At 34.8% G+C, this 18,888-nt stretch overlaps 2 protein-coding genes across 6 annotated transcripts in view; one reads left to right on the top strand and one right to left on the bottom strand.

The window, feature by feature from the left end:
- Nucleotides 1-580: 580 nt before the first annotated feature.
- Nucleotides 581-12,119, top strand: Atac3 (Ada2a-containing complex component 3). 4 transcript variants are annotated; one of them, XM_088262671.1, is made up of 10 exons: nt 581-865; nt 3,893-3,948; nt 4,533-4,685; nt 6,151-6,348; nt 7,845-8,058; nt 8,965-9,042; nt 9,820-9,932; nt 10,143-10,269; nt 10,398-10,987; nt 11,713-12,119. In XM_088262671.1, exons 2-10 carry the CDS (start codon nt 3,898-3,900, stop codon nt 11,935-11,937), a joined length of 1,749 nt encoding a protein of 582 aa, XP_088118797.1. In that variant the 5' UTR covers nt 581-865; nt 3,893-3,897; the 3' UTR covers nt 11,938-12,119. The 4 variants fall into 4 exon arrangements, with proteins under 4 accessions (XP_088118797.1, XP_088118798.1, XP_088118796.1 ...); XM_088262672.1 differs by having other exon boundaries at nt 844-969; nt 11,713-12,080; XM_088262670.1 differs by lacking the exon at nt 581-865 and adding an exon at nt 1,054-1,118 and having other exon boundaries at nt 11,713-12,080.
- Nucleotides 12,120-16,504: 4,385 nt separating this feature from the next.
- The window catches only part of Fas1 (fasciclin 1 Fas1 domain-containing), a 284,789-nt gene continuing 282,405 nt past the window's right edge, over nt 16,505-18,888 (bottom strand). For both annotated transcript variants that reach the window (XM_088262637.1, XM_088262638.1), the window contains exon 13: nt 16,505-18,493. In XM_088262637.1, the coding sequence (XP_088118763.1) occupies nt 18,282-18,493 (212 nt within the window). In that variant the 3' untranslated portion in view covers nt 16,505-18,281. The remainder of the gene's footprint in view (nt 18,494-18,888) is intronic.

Raw genomic sequence — 18,888 nt, 5'->3', positions numbered from 1 at the left:
ATTTCAACGTGTGGAACAGACTATCGAAAGCTTGTGTGATGGATACAGCAGAAGAAGTCTGAAGATTTTTGGGTTCTGTTCAACTTTGTATTTTTTTAAATAAATACATTTATTTATATCTAAAACTTGTATTCTTAAAATTTCAACCTACCAATGGTTATGCAGATTGGGAGGACGGTATTTTTACTCGATTGTATGTCCTTGTGTATTGACTTCTTTATCCCGCATTAATTTTTTTTGCCGCATTCGTAGTTTATTTCAATAGGTCCCTCGATAGACAGAGGTTTCACTGTACTTTGTGTTGTTTCTATTTCATTTTTTCTTTTATTTTTATTCACTTCTTGTATCATATATTCTTATAATTCTATCAATATTATTATTATTATTATGATATAATAGAAATAAAATGATACAAAATCATGCCAAAATTTACTATCCATTATGGCGGTATGATCGTAATATATAATATTACATCTGCTTACACTTGATCATAATACATAATATTGTTAACAACTAACCCCGTTTTGTTGAATAAAGATGGCACAGTGAAATACTGGCTGTTTATTTTTAAAAATATGACTCTCTTCTTCTGATGTAGTTTGATTAATTTCGCGAATTTCGTATTTGCCCATAATGATTGAACATATATTTCAAAGGAATATGCCCGAGCATTATTAAGAAAACAATTATTTACATTATAAGCGCCCCTTTATTACCACGTTTAATATTCGCTGTCATTCCCGTTTCGCGCTCAAACTGTGATACAGAAGGCTGTGAATGTACTTGTATATCGGCGTTGAATGGTCGTCCTGTGGCTTCATATCAATGTGGTTATAATTTTCTATCGAACAGTGCACGAATTTATGTAAGTGAAATCGGTTTACAGTGTTTCGTATGACTTTTTATCCAATTAAAGGTGGACACGAATATTTAGGCGGCGATATTTCCGCTAGTTAACAGGAACAGGAAGTATGGCCAATATGGCTATTTTGGCTCTTAACATCCTCATCCTGTCACCATTCATTTGAAACTTGTTTGACGTTTGATAACCAGAAATGAACATTTATATTTACGCATTTCTCTAAAAATGCGTCACCCCATTTCCAATCACAATAAAGGTTAAATAACAAAGAAATTATGTTCCCGACGATAGAATGGTTGAGCTGTCATGTTTTATATTATGTTTTTTTTTCATGAAATTTATCTCAAAAGCTACTTTTATTTTTGTTTTTCTAGTATTAAAGCAAAGAGTCTTTTTGTTATTGTTTTTAAAAATCATAATATTGAGACTATTTGTGAATGTTGGTTTACAATGTCATATTTTAGAGGTTATCGATAATGACTACTGAAACTGAAATATCGCTGTACAAACATTAGACTTCTACATAAATGTACACTGGCGGGCTTGTTTATTATAAATTTATACATTTATTGAAGATATTAATATAAACATATGTTAATGTTTTCAATAAATACATAAATTCAGCCGACCAAACACAGAATAGTGATACTTGTCAAGGTTTGTATCTTTACAGTTGTTTGAAATTAGTAGGGAAATGGAGCTTGTAAATAAATGAAAAAATATACACATTTGTATTATTTATATGGATCTCCATTTGTCCCATCCAAAAACAAAATAGTGGTTAAATTTTTTAATAATTTGGTGAGATTAGTGTAAAATTATCCAGTAAAGTAGTCGTTGAGATATTCACTAAAAACTATCAATCATTCTTATTGTAAAAACAAATGCTGTTGCAGTCGTTAAGATTTCACCTTTTAGGTGAATTAATTTGTTTTATTTATCATGTTAACTTTATTTTGACATTGATATAATAACACATCCATTATTTTGGTGCATAATTCAAAGTTTGCTTTTAATATTCATTTATATCACTCATTTGTGCAACGAAAACAGTAAAACAAAATCCATTTTGTTCGGGAGAGGCTTTTGAATTTATCAGAGCATCTGTAACACAATAAACAATATACAGTGGTACCTCGACATACGAGTGCCCCAACATACGAGTTTTTTCGAGATACGAGCCGACGAGCAAGTGATTTTTTGCTTTTAGTTACGAGCGAAATTCGAGATACGAGTTCGGTTCGGTAGTAACACACAGTCGCGCCATCACGATCAGTTAGCAGCGTGCCAGTTAGCAGGTTTTGAGGAGTCAGAGGAGGAGGTTATTTCTACAAGTGAGATAAAGGAGATCTTAGGAATGTGGGAGAGAGTTTCACAGTTCGTGGAAAAAAAACACCCAGAAAAAGTTGCAACAGGTCGTGCATCTGACCTTTCTAATGACACTTGCCTAACTCATTTCCGGAACATTCTGAGAGGGAGGAAGAAACAAACCTCCTTGGACATGTTTTTTTCTAAACGGCCTACAGGTGAAAGCGAGAAAAATGTAGCGAAAAAGGCAAAGACCAGTGAGGATATCTAATTTATTTCTTTACATTCTCTTTTTTGTTTTTGTGCAATAAATATTTGATATTTATAAATACGTTTTTAGTATTCAAAACCACGTAACAAAAATAACTGGGGGTGACATTTTGGAGGTTGGAACGGATTCATGGTAGTTCAATTGTTTTGTATGGGGAAATTTGCTTTGAGATATGAGTAATTCAAGATACGAGCAAGGTTGCGGAACGAATTAAACTCGTATGTCGAGGTACCACTGTACTAGGCAGCCATACGATAGTAACACTGTCTTGCAGAGATTATAATGTAAAGAAATGAAAAGTCGCTTTTGTATTTGAAAATATTTACTAATTAAAATAAGTCATAGTTTCGAAAATAAAATAATTACAGTGGAACCTCTCATAATGAGCACCTCTCATAACGAGCAAAAAAAAGTGAAAAAGTTGCTCTCTTAACGAGAGACATTTTGCACAACGAGTTACAGAGAAAGGGCAAATCCCTTTTTCACGACATTCACTTGTGAGCCAGGCCAGTTGAAACAAAAAATGTTTCGCTTAGCGAATAAGATTCTGGGAATGAATTATGCTCCTTATGAGAGGTTCAACTGTATATAGTTTTTTCTGCATATATTTTATTTAACCAGTGACCTGGTTTCGTCTTTACCGACATCATAAGGGTGATAGTAACGACAAAACCCGGTCACGGATCAAAAAAAAATATGTATAAAAAACTGTATGGTTAGTTTATTACATAAAATGCAGTTCCACCAAGAAATGTCAGTATAAAACTTAAATCTAATGTCCTCACTTTTTTTTTACAAAAATGTGAGGTAAGTTGTGATTAGTAACCTTTTTGTAATAACATAGAAATGACTTTTTACGGGACCTTGACTTCATATCAATTCTTTATTTTAGTGCTTTCACACAAACATCATGGTTAGATTAACGCAGAGAACATCATTGTCTAAGCTTAACTTGAAGGTGCACAGTTTACACCCGCGCTGTGCCGGGCGGGTGTAAACTGTGCACCTTCGAGTTAAGCTTCAATGTCATGTTCTCTGCGTTAATCTAACCATGATGTTTGATAGAAATGACTAACCACAAAGTTAATGCTTTAAATATTATTTATATCATTATTAATTTACTCAACACATTATTTTTGATAATCGTATTGTCCGCCTCCGTAGTGTAATGGTCAGCACGCTCGGCTACCGTTCTGGAGGTCCCGGGTTCGATTCCCAAGGGGGGTAAAATAAATATAAGTGATTTTTTCACTGTAATATTTATTCAATATTACCATGGACTGGTACCTGAAGCGGAGGGCTGATCACCTTTCCTTCATGTGTAAACGATCAAGATAACACTGCGTTAATATGACACAGTGCCCTATGCACCATTGGGGTGCGGATAAGGGTTTTATTTTATATTATTGAACCAAAAAAAATAGACTTTTGAATAGGTTTTGTTTTTACAGATAAAATGATATTTTCCGAAGATGGAAGTGGACTAGACGGAGCCACTCTTATTCCGGTAAATAATTTTATTGTTTATTTATTATTTATAAATTAATAAATTACATTTATTTTTTGTTAATGTTCCTAGTTAATGTCACTAGCGGTGTCAAGTGCTCTGATTTTGAAGAATTTTTGGATTGAGTTTGTTTTGCATTCTAGTTGTGCATGTGTATTAAACGATCATCATTGCACAACGCACTAATTAATGTCACTACAAATTTTTGTGAGATTGAAGAATATCAATGATTTGGGGACCACACGAGCTTAAGTACTCACTTATGGTAGAGAAAGTCCAAAAGAAAATTTTGAGGTATCTCTACATGAGAAAGTATGGCTGTTGTCCTTGGCTCTACCCGACCGAGATTCTCCTGGGTATGCTTGGCTACAATAGTTTTGAGACTAGAAGGAATGTGTATTTGATTACACATTTTTATTGATTGTTGCGCGGTATGATCAATAATCCTGAAATTATCCGGAGCATTGGTCTGTATGTTCCCGATAGTAAGCGTCGGCATAGATTGTTTCACATTCTTATATACTATAGTCTATAGGAATTAGAAATAACTATAGTCTGGTTAAGAGTGATTATTTAAATTTTAGATTGATTATGGAGGTTCCCTGGTTTCGAGGAGCAGGGCCCAGTCCACCTCCGTGATGGAACTCGGCAAGAAGCTGCTGCAGAGTGCCAGGGAAGGGGACACGACCGCCGTTCTGGACCTCATGAGCAAGGGAGCTCCCTTCACCACAGATTGGGTGCGTTATTATGCTATTTCAAAAATCTGCGCTGTGGTAATCAATCATCACTATGATTTCGGCTATAAATGTATCCATATTACTTACTTATTTAAGTAATAACCCTTGTCCGCACCAAGTGGTGCATAGGGCACTGCATCGAATTGACGCAGTGTTATCTTGATCATTACTTACATGAAGGCAAGGTGATCACTCTTGCGCTTCAGGAACCAGTCCAGGGTAGTATTAAATAAATATAACAGTGTAAAATCACTTAATATTTACTTTCACCCCCCCCTGGGAATCGAAACCGGGACCTCCAGCACGGTAGCTAAACACGCTGACCATTACACCACGGAGGCGTACTATATACAAAAGTCTGGGCTTACGTTGGCTGGTTGATGTGATCACTTTATAACATTGACCACTCTCTACCCTACGTATTGCATTTTGCATTTTTTATTTAGTAATTTGGTAGTTCACACTGGCAGTTCACAACCGACATTGATTTACATCAATATTTTCCATACGGAAACGAAACGTGGAATTGGCAAAAGAAAAGGTTCATCTTCTGGTTTCAACCACAGTGAATGCCATTGAAGTGCGTTCCCTCAGAGGAATGTGTGGGAAAATCATTATATGACAGAATTAAAAATGAAAATATTAGAAAGGAATGTAAGGCTGAATTAGGGGAAATTGAAAAGATTAAGAAAAGTTCTTTAACACCACATTGTTGTCGGGCAGTTTTTTAATCAACCCCGACTTTAATTGGTTTACTAATAAGGGTCATATAGCAATCGCAAGTAGCCTAATCATAAGTAACCGCAAACCGGATTCCGATCTGTTTTTTGGTGTCTCTCGCGCTCTACCAAAAGTAAGTAAATAATTGTATTTGTATAATAGCATTTGCTTATAAGCGTCTCTTGGTCTCTAACAACAGTATGTAAAATACACTTTTAACCATTTCCGGCCCCCAAAATTAAAAAAAAGCTCTAGGTAGACAGTTACATTCCAATTGGAAATAATCTTTTGTACTGCTCCACATACTGTTGTAATAGATACGAGTGACAAAAATGTAAGCTTGGAATTTAAATAAATAATACTAATGATGAAAAAAATGTCGAATAACATCCGACATGGGACCTAAGAGTAAAAAATCGATGTCGAATGAGATTCGACATTGGACCAATAAGGGTTAAGCGTTTTCCGCAAACAATGTGTCTTAACACATTGTTAGTTTGCTCCACATGTTTGCTCCACATGTCCACATGTCCACCACCTTAGTAGTATGGACATGTGGAGCAAATGGATAGTGAGAAAATGACTGAGTTTGGCAGATGTTTGGTGAGACTGCCGAAAATAGATTTGGCACGTCCAGATCAATCAGAACCTAAAATCTGGTGGTAAAGTCTATATAATCGGAGGGTATGGAGTGTAGGCTATGGTAGTGGTATCGGGACTCAAGAAGGAGGGTCGGCTGTTTCAGCTGGGGACGTCTCCGCTGCACCTGGCCGCCATGAACAACCACGTGGAGACTTGCGACATCCTGCTGCGGGCCGGCATAGGCAAGGACGGCCGGACCAAGGTGGACCGCACGCCCTTGCACTTTGCGGCCTACGAGGGACACTCCCAGGTCGCCAAGCTGCTGCTCCAGCACGACGTGGAGGTCAACTGCAAGGACATGGTGGGCATACCCGTATTTTACCAAACACGTACTCGCAAACACATTATTGTCGGGCGGTTTTTTCATCAACCCAGACCCTAATTATGCTTAGTCTGCTGCCCGACCCTTAGTATATTAATCACACATTCATTCAAACCCTTATCCGCACCCCAATGGTTCATAGGGCACTGCATCGAACAAACATCATTCTTGATTGTTAACACATGAAAGAAAGGTAATCAGCCCTCCGCTTCAGGTACCACTCCAGGATATATATTGAAAGCTGTCCCACCGCATGCCCAGATCTGATACATAAGCATCTAGGCTTCCTGACAGATCTGCTCTTGCAACGCAATTTTTTTTTTTCTGAACTAAGTTGCGAAATTTATTGAAAATGTGTATCAACATAAAATTTTATCCCGATTTTACTGTGAATTTACATTTAAAAGCTTTTAATATGCCTGTCACTGCCAATCTAAATATAAGTTTGTAAATCGTCACCAAATTTTCTAGAAGTACCCCGGTGTAGACAGTGAAAGGGATTAGTATTTAGTTCAATTAGTCAGCTAGATCCGATTCCGACCCGACGTTGGCCGGTACACAGACGCCCACAACCCCGATCAGCACAGCAGACAGACACGGCGTGCAAAGACATTTAAAGAGAATAGTCAGTCATCGCATTTCCGCTTTTTGATATCCCCTTGGCAGGGTAATATGGAATAAATATAATAGTGTAAAAAATCATTTATATTCATTTGACCCCCCCTGGGAATCGAACCCGGGACCTCCAGAACGGTAGCCGAGCGTGCTGACCATTACACTACGGAGGCGGACGGAAATACTAATCACAAGTAAGCGCAAACCCAATTCCCATCTGTACAATGTTTTTTGGCGTCTCTCGCGCTCTACCGAAAGTAAACAGCTAGAACGCTTATGCGTCTCCCGCTCTCGACCAACAGTATGTAAATGAATCTTTTAAGCGTTTTCCGCAAACAATGTATTAATGTCATTCTTCATAATCCCTCTTTTTCCCCATCCAATATTGTTCAGGAATTAAGGCCCAGTATTCGTATATAAGTCGTAACTTCATTTTCTCTAGTTAACATTTACGTATTTGATTTTTTTCTTAAAGGACCAAACCAGGGTAATACTAAATTAATATTAGTGTAAAATATAGAGTGTAAAATCCTTCATATTTATTTTCACCTGATTTTTATGGGAATCGAACCCAAGACCTCCAAGCACTGTAGCTAAACACGCTAACTATTTGTGTATTTAGGTCTTAGGATCAGTTTTAAAACAAGTTGAAAATTCTGTTAGTTTAACTTAGTTTTAATTGAATGTTTAAACATTCAATTAAAACATAAAAAAAATCATTAAAACTGGAAAATATTATTTAATACATTGTTGCAGTAATGCATTATTTCATTATCGTAAAAAAAACCTACCCCTTTTCCAAATAAAATCTTCATTCAAACGCATCAGTCAAAAGGTTAAGAAGTGTTTTGGTTGTCCAGTTACAAATGACCCCCCTCCACTGGGCTGTGGAGCGGGGCCACAAGGAGTGCGTCCTAGTGCTGCTCAACAGCGGAGCCAACCCTCGCGCCGAGAGCAAGTTCCAGAAGACTCCGCTGTCTATCGCCACCGAGATGGGCTGGGACATGATGGTGGAGCTGCTGCAGTCCAACACCGTCCGCGAGGCCACCATGAGCATACAAGAAGTCACGCAAGGTCAGTGACAAAGTAATCAACCGATCTGTCACAACTGGTAACCTTGCAATTAATATACACCAAATTTAAGCCCCTAACAGCAAAGGTGGGCAAGGATTGCCTCTTACACTAACATCAGCTGATGAAAAGCTGTGAGAGAGAGAGATGATTTTTAGGACAAAAATGCATTCTTTTGTAAAATCAGATTTAAAAAATTCTCTCTTTATTTAAAGCACCCCTTTAGGTAGTATTTTATACAGAAATGACCGTCTAAAGATTATCCAAAATTAAAAACCTCATCTTTTTATTTTCTTCTAGCCCTTATTAGGCGCTCAAGTTATTATCGCAATACATACGTGGTGCGAGCATGTTGCAGATATATTTTACTAAATTACGGCACCCGCCAAAATTAACTTTAGGAATTTTTAGGAATTTAAATTAAAAAGGTATATATTTGTGTTTTTATTATTTACAAATATACTTCTATTTCATACTATTTCTGTGAGCCTAGGCGGCTCATTATTAGAAATAGGTATCAAATTGAGGTAGAGTGGATTCGAACCGAGAAACTCTGACTTAAGAGTCCGTGACACTAACCACGGACCACAACCTGACACATAACCTAATCATATAAAAGGCTATATTTCTTAGAGATAATTTCCATTGATGTTTGTAGCACAAAGAATCAGTCACATTTTAAACTAAAAATCATTACGATGCCAACACTCGAGTGTTACGCAACTGTGCGCTTAACACACATTTGGCATTATCAAATGTGTCACAACCTGTGGGGAACAGTTCATGCGGAAACTTGTTTAATCATGATATTTTCACCATCCATCTCGGTCAAGCCGAGGGATGACTGGATAAGACAGTTAAATCCATGATGTTTTTTTTTTAATAATTGATATTAATTTTTTTTTTCAGAATTGGAGCAAGAAGCATCGGTAGATAGCAATTTCATATCTCAAGGTGAAGAAGTTTTAAATCCTATGGATAACACCGGTATGGAAATTATTTTATTACAAAATCAATTTATTAAATTATAAATGTTAGTGGCAAGCTGAGGCACTTAATGACTTTTAGCACTATTCATATCAATGCACATGCAGGCTAAACTGTTAATACTGACACTACGTTAACTTCAAACACACATGTTCATGGGTAAAAAATAAATAAATAGGTGTCGATTTTATATTGACAGCATAATTTGTGAAAATTTTAACTTCTATGGCTGATGAGAGAAATACGGTGGGCACCACTCTGTCTTTGCGTGCATTCTTAGCTTAGACCAGGGGTGTCAAACTCAAAAGGCACCAAGAACCGCATAAGGTATTTTGGGTACGCCGGCGGGCCACATCAAAAAACTCAAAAATCTTATTTTCATTTTCATCTAACTTTAAGTGAATAATTTATCATCAAAGACAGTCACGTGAGGTGCAGTAGATCCAACTAAATGATTTTGCAAAAGAATATCATATGTTCCCGTGCAAAAAAATTATTTAAAAGAAGAATTAAAATAAATGAAAAATATAACCCCGGGTACCCGCAGGCCGCAAAAAAAATAATTGCGGGCCACATGCCGCGAGTTTGACAGGGACATTACTAATGTTAGGTGTGGAAGAAATGTGTACAAGTCTCTAAACACTAATTATTTTGGTCTTCCTCAGCTACTACTTCCAGCCAGATGAGCCTCCTGAGCTTGTTTTCAAATTGTTTTCGTTCCACATGCCCAAATAACACGCTCTTCTTCGTATTTATTAACATGTTGAAATTCCTCAGGGTACTATCCTGAAGTTCCTATCGAAGAGTCGGAGAACTCGCAAGAAGTGGAGAGTGACGGAATGGACCAAGAAAGTGAGGCGCAGAATAATCTGGCTGCACTTTTACCACAGGTAAATTTACCTTCCTTTTCATTCTTGTATATTAAAAATAATGTGTAGTGTACACCATACTTAATGTTGCATCAATGATAAATAAGAGATTGAGCATCTCATTTTATGACAATGAAATGTGGAAGCCATCCACAGTGTTGGCTTGTTTACCTAGTGTGGATGAGTTATGATTTTGTATTAAAACTTTTGTCACATTGGTATCCTTTATAGGCTGAGGAGTTCACAAATGAAGCCACGATGCAATTGCTGAAGGAGCACGGCATCACCATGATACCCACTGACAACACCAACACCGTCACGTCCGCACTAAAAAGCGGCAGGAGAATCGTACTATCAGGTATGCTTATTGGATTCCCTCCTCTTACCTTCTTTCAAAAGTTTCTACCTAAATAATCTAGTATTTCTGTGCAAAGATTCCAACACACTCGATATGTTTTTAATGTCGTTGTTTTGTGACTTCGACAGATGCGGGGAAATTAATCTTAAAGGACAGCAAATTCCAGACAGAAGTGCCGAAACCCGTCGAAATAAAAACGAAACCAATCATATTACCGACGGGGAAAATTAAAAGCACCAAGATATACACCATGAGCAGCAGCCAGTTCTACGCCATGACCGGGCAGAGCAAACCCAACATCCTGCAGAAGGTTCCCATAGAGGTGAAGAAGGCGGACAACGGGGGAATCAACCTGGTGCAGTTCCCCAAAACTGCGCAGATAGTCAACATGAACAGCGGGAAACTGACCAAGGCCGTCAACATTGTCAACAAAACCCCCGTCAAGACACCGTCCAACACCATCACCGTGGTAAAGCAGGGCAAGGGGAACATCTTGTCCTTCAAGGGGAACACTCTGTCCAAAGTCCACGGGAACATTCAGCTGGATTCCTTGAACAGCCAGGGGAAGAAGACCAAGTTGATCCAGTTGAAGAGCGGAACGGCGCTCAGTAACGCGGTTAAAATTGTAGTCAATAAAAATAGTCTAGGAAAATTTATAACACAAATGCCCGCTACGGATAATAAACAAATAACTAATGGAATAAACAATAAAATTGTGGTCAGTTTCACAACTCTCTTATCAACCTATCACCATGTTTCAAATCGGTTGTGATATTTCCACTATTATGCCATTTTTTGACAATTATGACATTTTTTATATATTATTTTAAACACTTACTTTTTTGAGGACCATTAATTTGTCATTACAATAGCAGATATGTATGTTGAAAACTATTTAGTAAAAATATCTGTTTTAAGTTTATACACATTGGTTACGGTGAAATTTGTTGAAGAAATTTAATTTGATACGGCAATACTAGATTGCATCGAAAGGATGATGACTTTTAGCCAAATTTTGATAAAGAAGAATCAATAATATTTTTGTATTATAGTGACACCTATCCACTACACAGCATGACAAGAAATTAGCCGTTTAAGGCGTGTTTTTTGTGTATGAAGTTGAAGGTAACTGAAATGCACAAAAATGTGTACACCCCCGCAACATAATGTTTCTGAAATGCTCAAATGTGTGCGTGCCGTACACAATGTGTTAATATAATACATAATTACTACAAAACTAACATTTTGACTGTTGTCTCGCTAGCAAATACATGCGCCCAAACACCGCGATACGCAGTACGAGTGAGATGCAGTATATTTTATCTGCGTCTAGCTTGAGTGGAAATATCACAATTTGAACCCCGGTGATAGTTTTAATATAATACTCATATTTCTTAATCCATTCTACATGCGTCTAATATTATTTGTCGATTTGGTCACCAGGTCAAGAAGGAGGTCCCTTCATGCACAGAACAAGAACGCCCGCGGAGGCCTGCCGAGGAGACGGGAGACGATTCTACGGAAGTAGAGAGATTGCGGGCGGAGCTGAAGGCCGCGAGATCTGACGCCGATGAATACAGAAAAAAATTCCAGTCATTACAAAGTGAATTACAATTAATAAAGAGTAAATTTAACATCAGAACTCTTCACAAAATGATATCAGAATGAACAAAGTCTAAAATTAATTGTTATTTTCTTTTAAAGTTTTAAAACTAATATATTTATATATATATGTATAAAACCATGGCCTTCAATTAACACTATTGGATGTTATATATTTTATATAATTTCATAGAATTTATGAACATCTAACTACTCCCAACAAATAAAATACAATAATTCTAATTTTTTAATGCTGTGTTTTTTTTATAAACTTCTTCATGCATAGAGTACTGCACCGTTGATGTCTTATGTGTTCAGGATAGAGAACTTCAATAAGCTGGTTTCGGAGCTCCTGCTGCAGCATAAGGAGCGTCTTCAGTATTATCATCATAAGCAACTTGATCATCTCCAATACATACAAAGCCATTACATTAAGGAAGAAGAAGAATTTCAGCAGAATAGTGACTTCAGGAGTTGCTTCTTTATATTCAGTGGCAGCATCGGGGCATCTTCAACGCTAATGTCGTTACTGTCACAACAAACGCGAGCATCATCATAATAAAGATTACCTTCAGCAGCGTAGTATAGGAACTTCTAGAGAAACATCGTCATCATCATCAAGAGCATACATGATGACGATATAAAATGTCAAAAACTGTTTCCGTGTGAGTTTTTACGACAGGAGTATCTGGCAAATTTTAGTGCGATATTTTACAAAAAAGTGACAATTTACAAAAAAAGCCATACCTTCATTTGATTATTGTTGACAATCAAGATAATAAGTGTTGATTCAATACAGTACCCTACGCACCATTTTGGGCAGACAGGGGAGTTCGAAAATATAAAATCGTTTGGGATTTCAAATAAAAATGGAAAATTGGGAAGTTTTATTTATTTACAATCCAATAACACTTCAATTAATTTTCTTAACATTCAAAAGCTGTATGGAATTTGCATATACCATACATATACATAAAACTTCTATACATTTCTTTAGTTTTCAAGTAGTTTTTATCTTTTTTTAAGTTTTTAAATGTCTTCAATTTCAAATAATCCTATTCTAGGGTTTTCATTATACAACTAACATCCACACAATGGAAATCTTAAATAACTAAGAATTTTAAATGAATATCTAAAATAAATATTTAAAAAATTCTTGCACAGATGCTTATAAAATATATATGTATGTGTTATAATATTTAGATAAAATGACAAGTAAACAGTTAAGTCTTACCTGTTGTGACCAAATACTGGTATTGCAACATCGTCAAACTGATATCATTTTTTTCAATTTTAATTATTGTTTAAAAATTAATCAACGATTTCTCTATAGTAGTGTTAATCAAACGAGTATGAGTTTTCTGATTAGCACCACCTCCTCTTTCTTCTAGGGTCACACTTGCTGAGGTCACAGTGCTGGCGGTAACATGGCTGTTACATTTAAAAGTGAAATAAATTTTGAATAGAGGAAATAATATTAGAATGTTAAATAATTATGTCTCAACTTGAAAAAAAAATATCTCTAAGACCTTCGGATGTCTCGTCCACTGATCTACCAGTTGAGCTAAGCTTTCCCCCCCAGTTATCTTAGTTGAGAAATTAACCATACTTATGGGTTGCGATAACTTTATGATGTCTAATGTGTTTTATTTTGATTTGATGTAAATCCTTCACCTAACATTATAACTTGCGTTATAACGCAAAAACTTCAAAACTTTTTACTTGTTCAATTGAGAGGGCGTAATGGTATAAATATTCATCTTTTTTTATGTTTTAACATGAATTTACATTTTTATGGATATGGTTTCAAAATGATTAACATTTCTTTACTTGCAGGTGAAAATTTAAACCAAACAAATATTTTAAAAGTGACTCGAATAATGTTGATATAGCGCTATCCAGTCAAAGGACCCGAAGGAATAGTAGAGGCCTTTGAATAGTTCCTTTATTTTACACCAGATATTGCAACTTCGGTGGCTTGAAAGATGACCACAACTCCTCAAATATCATTTTACCTAAACAAATTTCAATGCGATTTGAAAATAAATATTCACTAACTAATTGAAAGGTCTGTTGATAAACATACCAACACATGTTTTTAAGCTTATCAATGAAAATAACATACATAGATCTATTAAAAATTAGAAATATGATGTGTTACAATTTAATGACTATCTAATATTATAAGTAGCTGAATAATTTGTGTTTTTCTGATATTTTCAAGTTCAGACAGTGTTCCGCTTACATCCATCTGCTGTCTAATAAGTTCATATCTTGAATTACTTCCACATAAACATTTATACTTACGCTTCTATACTCGAAGCATTTTTATATATTTCTAAATTAAGCAGACTTCATTACTGCTATTTTAAAACACAATATAAATTTATATAGATAATATACTAACTTAATAAGCTTTGACCCTTTTAAGGTTAAAAGCCAAAAATGCTTAAAATATTGCCCACCCACATTGTGGTCGGTAATCCACACACCGTTGCCAATACTGCAATACAAATTGCCATTTGCTCCAAACATCATTGTTAATACTGCTAGTACGAGTACAGGTATGCAACTTAAGCATTGATGCTATATGCAGAGATCCTATATCCTGAGATTCACACTGAGATCCTTCACTGATGTCTTTCAAAATATGTAACTAATGGAACTCCATTTTCAACATTTTGATCAGGTTGATCAATTTACTGTCCATTCGTATTATGAATTATCGACCACATTGCAGGTGGCCAAGCTGTTGGCTGCTTTTGGTTACGGCTCAATAAAGGGTTAAACTTGCTACTGTAAAATATGGTAGAAAATTTTACCAAATAATATTCGTTGAAAGTAATTTTTTCGTAGCCAAATTAAAACTATGTATAATTTTCTCCCATATTTATAACAGGCGTCTCCTAAAAATAAAAAAAGACAAAAGCTCTTTTAAAAATTCAAATGTCTTTTACAAAGGGTTGTTGAAGCAGTTCGAAAATATTCTATTTAAAAACAAAAGAAAACATTATTTTATTTCTTACATTAGAGATTATTTAATTAAAATGTAAGTTATTAAATCCATGACTTTCGTTATCTATAAAGCTCGCATTAATTTTCCGCAGTTTGGTTTTTAAAAATGTGAAAAATTTATTAGACACAAAATGAAATACACCATTATCAATTTTAATATGTATTTTCCTTTGACAAAATATTAAAACAATTGACAGTTTTTATGATTTTTTCCCGTTTCAGTTATTTATTTTACTGTATACTATTTAGTTTTGCAGTAAAAATAGTTTTTTTTTCAAATTATTCTATTAATTTCTGTCAATGAGTCTAAAGTGATAGCAGAGAGCATTTACTTATGAATAACTTATTAATATGTATCTAATATTTACATTAATAAAAAAAAAATATTAGTCCGGGAATAAACTAACAGCTCAAAGCGGTCTGGGTGAATAGAATGAAGCCGCCGCAGTGAGGCATTCAGCAGTTTCAACACACAAATTCCATTTGATGAAAATATTGATTTTGCAACGCGGAATGTAAATTATATAATTTAATTTTTATTTACAACAATATTAATTGACCGGCAAGTATCTTTTTCGATCACTCCACATTATTACGAGAAAGTTATTCAAATATTTATAAGCGTAACTTTTAAATATATTTGGTATATGTATTTGTCGAGGATGTTTGTTGTTCAATACTTTATATTATTATAACGATATTATTTTACCAAATTTACAGCAATCGCCACTTTACACCGGCTCCTACTTGCGATGAATAAGCTTTAAAAGTTTTGAGAAATAAAATACATAAAAATATTAGGAATGCGGGGAAAAAATATTACATATTTATGTGTTTTTTTAAAAATACATTGATGACAGCAAGTGAACTCTTGAAAACTAAACTATATTCTAATTTATTTATTGAGTTAGAGTTTTTTGTTGTTTACAAAACAAATTTCAATAAAGTATGGATTGTTAAATCGATATTGTGTATAATCGTAGTACTATAATCGATATTGTGTATAATCATACTCGTTTTAAAAGAGACTATCCAAATTGCTTCATCTGGCAACAGTTTTTTCTAAGACATAAGAGAAGATATAAATACAACGTACACAGTGCAATTACTAGAGTGCGATTGTTTTCCACAGAATTTTTCACTCAAGAGTTACACAAAAATAAGTAAACCCACCACATTTAGGATAGGTTATAAGACTAATGAAGTTGGAGCCTACGTGAGAACGTGATAGGCGGTGTTGCATAAGCCGTAGCTAGATTTTTCTTGTTGAATAATTTAAGAATTATTACAATTTTTGAGACAAATAAAATTTAATTCAATCCATTAATTTCATTAACATAATTTTTGTATTTACGCCATGTTTATTTAAAAAAAAAGTCAACTAACCAAAAATGGTTCATACGTAAGTGTCTAAGTATTATAATAATAACAAAAGGACATGATTTGGAGATACTCATGCGATATGATGAGTGACTAGATAAGTGAATAGTCTCTTCAAAAAAAAACAAGAGTATACATTCCATACATGAGAAATTATACAAAGAAGTCCACAGATGTCATTACAAGTCTTATTTTTAAAAAATAAATTTGACTTTTCGAATAATAAGCGCAGATACAATTTCTTTTTTTATCCATACACTTTGGGATATTTTTTTGGACGAAAAGGCTCGACCATACTCCCCGAAAAATACTTTATATTTGATTCTGTAAAATGTATCATTTTTACAAATTACTCGACTACAATTTTTAAGCTTATCAAAATTAAATAATCAATTCTATCAAACAAAAGTTGGTTCTTAATATAAGTGATATATTTTAAAATTATTACACATTTACGAGATTCAAATGAGTTAAAAATATGAGTATTGGTTAAAACATAGATTAAAATTATATAAAATTATTAAATACAAGTTATCTTATCAACATGGAGCAAAAATTGATATGGATTTTTTAATTATTCGCAGTATTTCCGAATGAGAATTTTTTATCATGTCTGTATTACGCTTTCTCTTTTCCTATCTGAAACCGGCGGCGCATCGGGCACTTCAATGGACTGACGCAGTGTGATCTTGATCATAAAGGCAAGGTAATTAGTCTTACCTTGACTGCGCCAGAGTAAGTCAAAAATTAATAATGGTATAATGGAGAAAGATGGTAAAGTAATTATTTTGACTGTGAGAAATTATTATATTTTTTTAACTATAGTCAGCAGGTGCCCTATGCGTCACTTTAGAGCAGTTAGGGCCCAAACAAAATAATATCTTCTATGTATAGTACGTTCAATCTGAGTGTTAAATTAGACATGCCTTAAAAGCGTCAAATAAATAATATCAGTACGAAATTGTGATGAACAAATGTTGAATTTGTGAGAAATGTTTGAGATAAAAAATTGCTGCTTATCTAAATGAAATAATGAGAGAGTTTGATATTATAAATATTTATAAAAAATCAGTTTTCCTTGATACATTTGTATGAAAAAACAAAGTGAGACGGATTCAATATTGATATCGTTAATACAAAATAAAGGTTTAAAATTAATAATATTTAAACCTTTATAAAAAATACTGTAAGCAACAACAAAAAAAACATCTATCAAATGTACTTTCAATCCAAAAATTCAAAAGGAAATAAAAAAAAGTAAAAAACAGATTTTGAGTCTATTCCTTCCTTACTTTCCTACCTACTATTCTTCTCTATTTCCTTTCCCATATAGTAGTAATGTCCTTCACCTTGCGTTCCTTTAGTTCAGTCATTCTGCATTCAAATTTATAGTTCCTGATATGCTTTATAATTTTACAAAAACACTTAAGCTGGAAATAAATATAAAGAAGAAATAAAAAGAAAATATCAGATAACCAAAAAGTAACCATTACCCGTAAACAGTGGCCTGCACAGAGAATTAATGAGGGTAGTCAGTAGAGGTAGGTAGAAAGGTAAGCTGGTACTACTTAGTAAGGGTAGGGTAGGTACTGGTTGCATTTCTATATCACGCAGGTAAGTTAGGATAGGCACTGCTTTTCTGCCTATATGGAATGCAGGCCCCTGCCCATGAAACATTTCTCTAATGCATTGTTCCGCCGCGTGTGTGCCGCGGCAGAACAATGCAAAAAGTCTAGTTTTGTGAAAATAACACAGTTGCTCCAAATTTTGATTGCCTGTGCTCAGTTAAGTAGGCTCACATTATGTATTAAACATATGTTAAATATGTTACCATAATATGGTAAATATGCACCTCTGAAATTGAAAAGAAAACTTGAGCAGTGTTCCGCAAGAGCGCGCGGAACACTGCTCTAATGAATTTAGACTCAAAATCTGTATTATTTAAAACTATTAAGTTCTGAATGAAATATGAATTAAAACACATTTAATATAGATGGAACGGAGCGGAGGTTTGTTTAGTGCAGCAGCCATTTGTTGGCGATGTACATGAGGAGGTTGGGAGCCAGCAGGGTGAGGATGCTGCCGGCGAGAGTGACCGCACCGCCGGTGACGCGGATGTCGCTCTCCTTGAGGAACGGGTAGTCGATGACGTGAATGATTCCGTTGGTGCACTCGACGTCGGGCCGGAACACGTGGATCCACTGGTTCTGCCAGTCCACATAGTAGCCTAGAAAAGAAAGGATATCCATTTTGACAATAAGACATATTGCTCACTCCTTTCAAGAACGTCATAAATCAAAAATTGTTTTCGGAATTCCCAGAAAATGTACTATATCCCAGCAAAGGAGGCATATTTTAAACTTAATATTAACCCGCTACAGGGCAGAAAGTGTTGTTTTTGCATAATATAGAAAAGGTATTGTTTAATTATTTTTGAAAAATAAACTAGTTATTTTTCAAATGGAAAAAAAACCTTCAGGTTTAATCTAAAAAGGTCTGTTGTACAGTAAAAAGTTCAATAAGTGACTTGATATTTATTTTTAATAAATTGTATTATATTTTCAAACTTTAAACGTTCTGCTGAAAAATCAAGTTTTTTTATTTATGACGTTCTTGAAAGGA

The sequence above is a fragment of the Brachycentrus maculatus genome, unplaced genomic scaffold, assembly GCF_059751285.1.
Source record: "Brachycentrus maculatus isolate JH-2025_06_01 unplaced genomic scaffold, ASM5975128v1 h1tg000186l, whole genome shotgun sequence".
Classification (NCBI taxonomy): Eukaryota; Metazoa; Arthropoda; class Insecta; order Trichoptera; family Brachycentridae; genus Brachycentrus; species Brachycentrus maculatus.
Note: the sequence above shows the minus strand (reverse complement) of the source record. Positions and strands in the feature narration are given on the sequence as shown.

Coding starts and splice junctions, on each gene's coding strand:
- Atac3 (XM_088262670.1), top strand. CDS start 1,088: ATGCGTCACCCCATTTCCAATCACAATAAAG. Junction 8,059..8,964: donor CATACAAGAAGTCACGCAAG/GTCAGTGACAAA, acceptor TTTTTTTTTCAG/AATTGGAGCAAGAAGCATCG. Junction 10,988..11,712: donor GAATAAACAATAAAATTGTG/GTCAGTTTCACA, acceptor TTTGGTCACCAG/GTCAAGAAGGAGGTCCCTTC.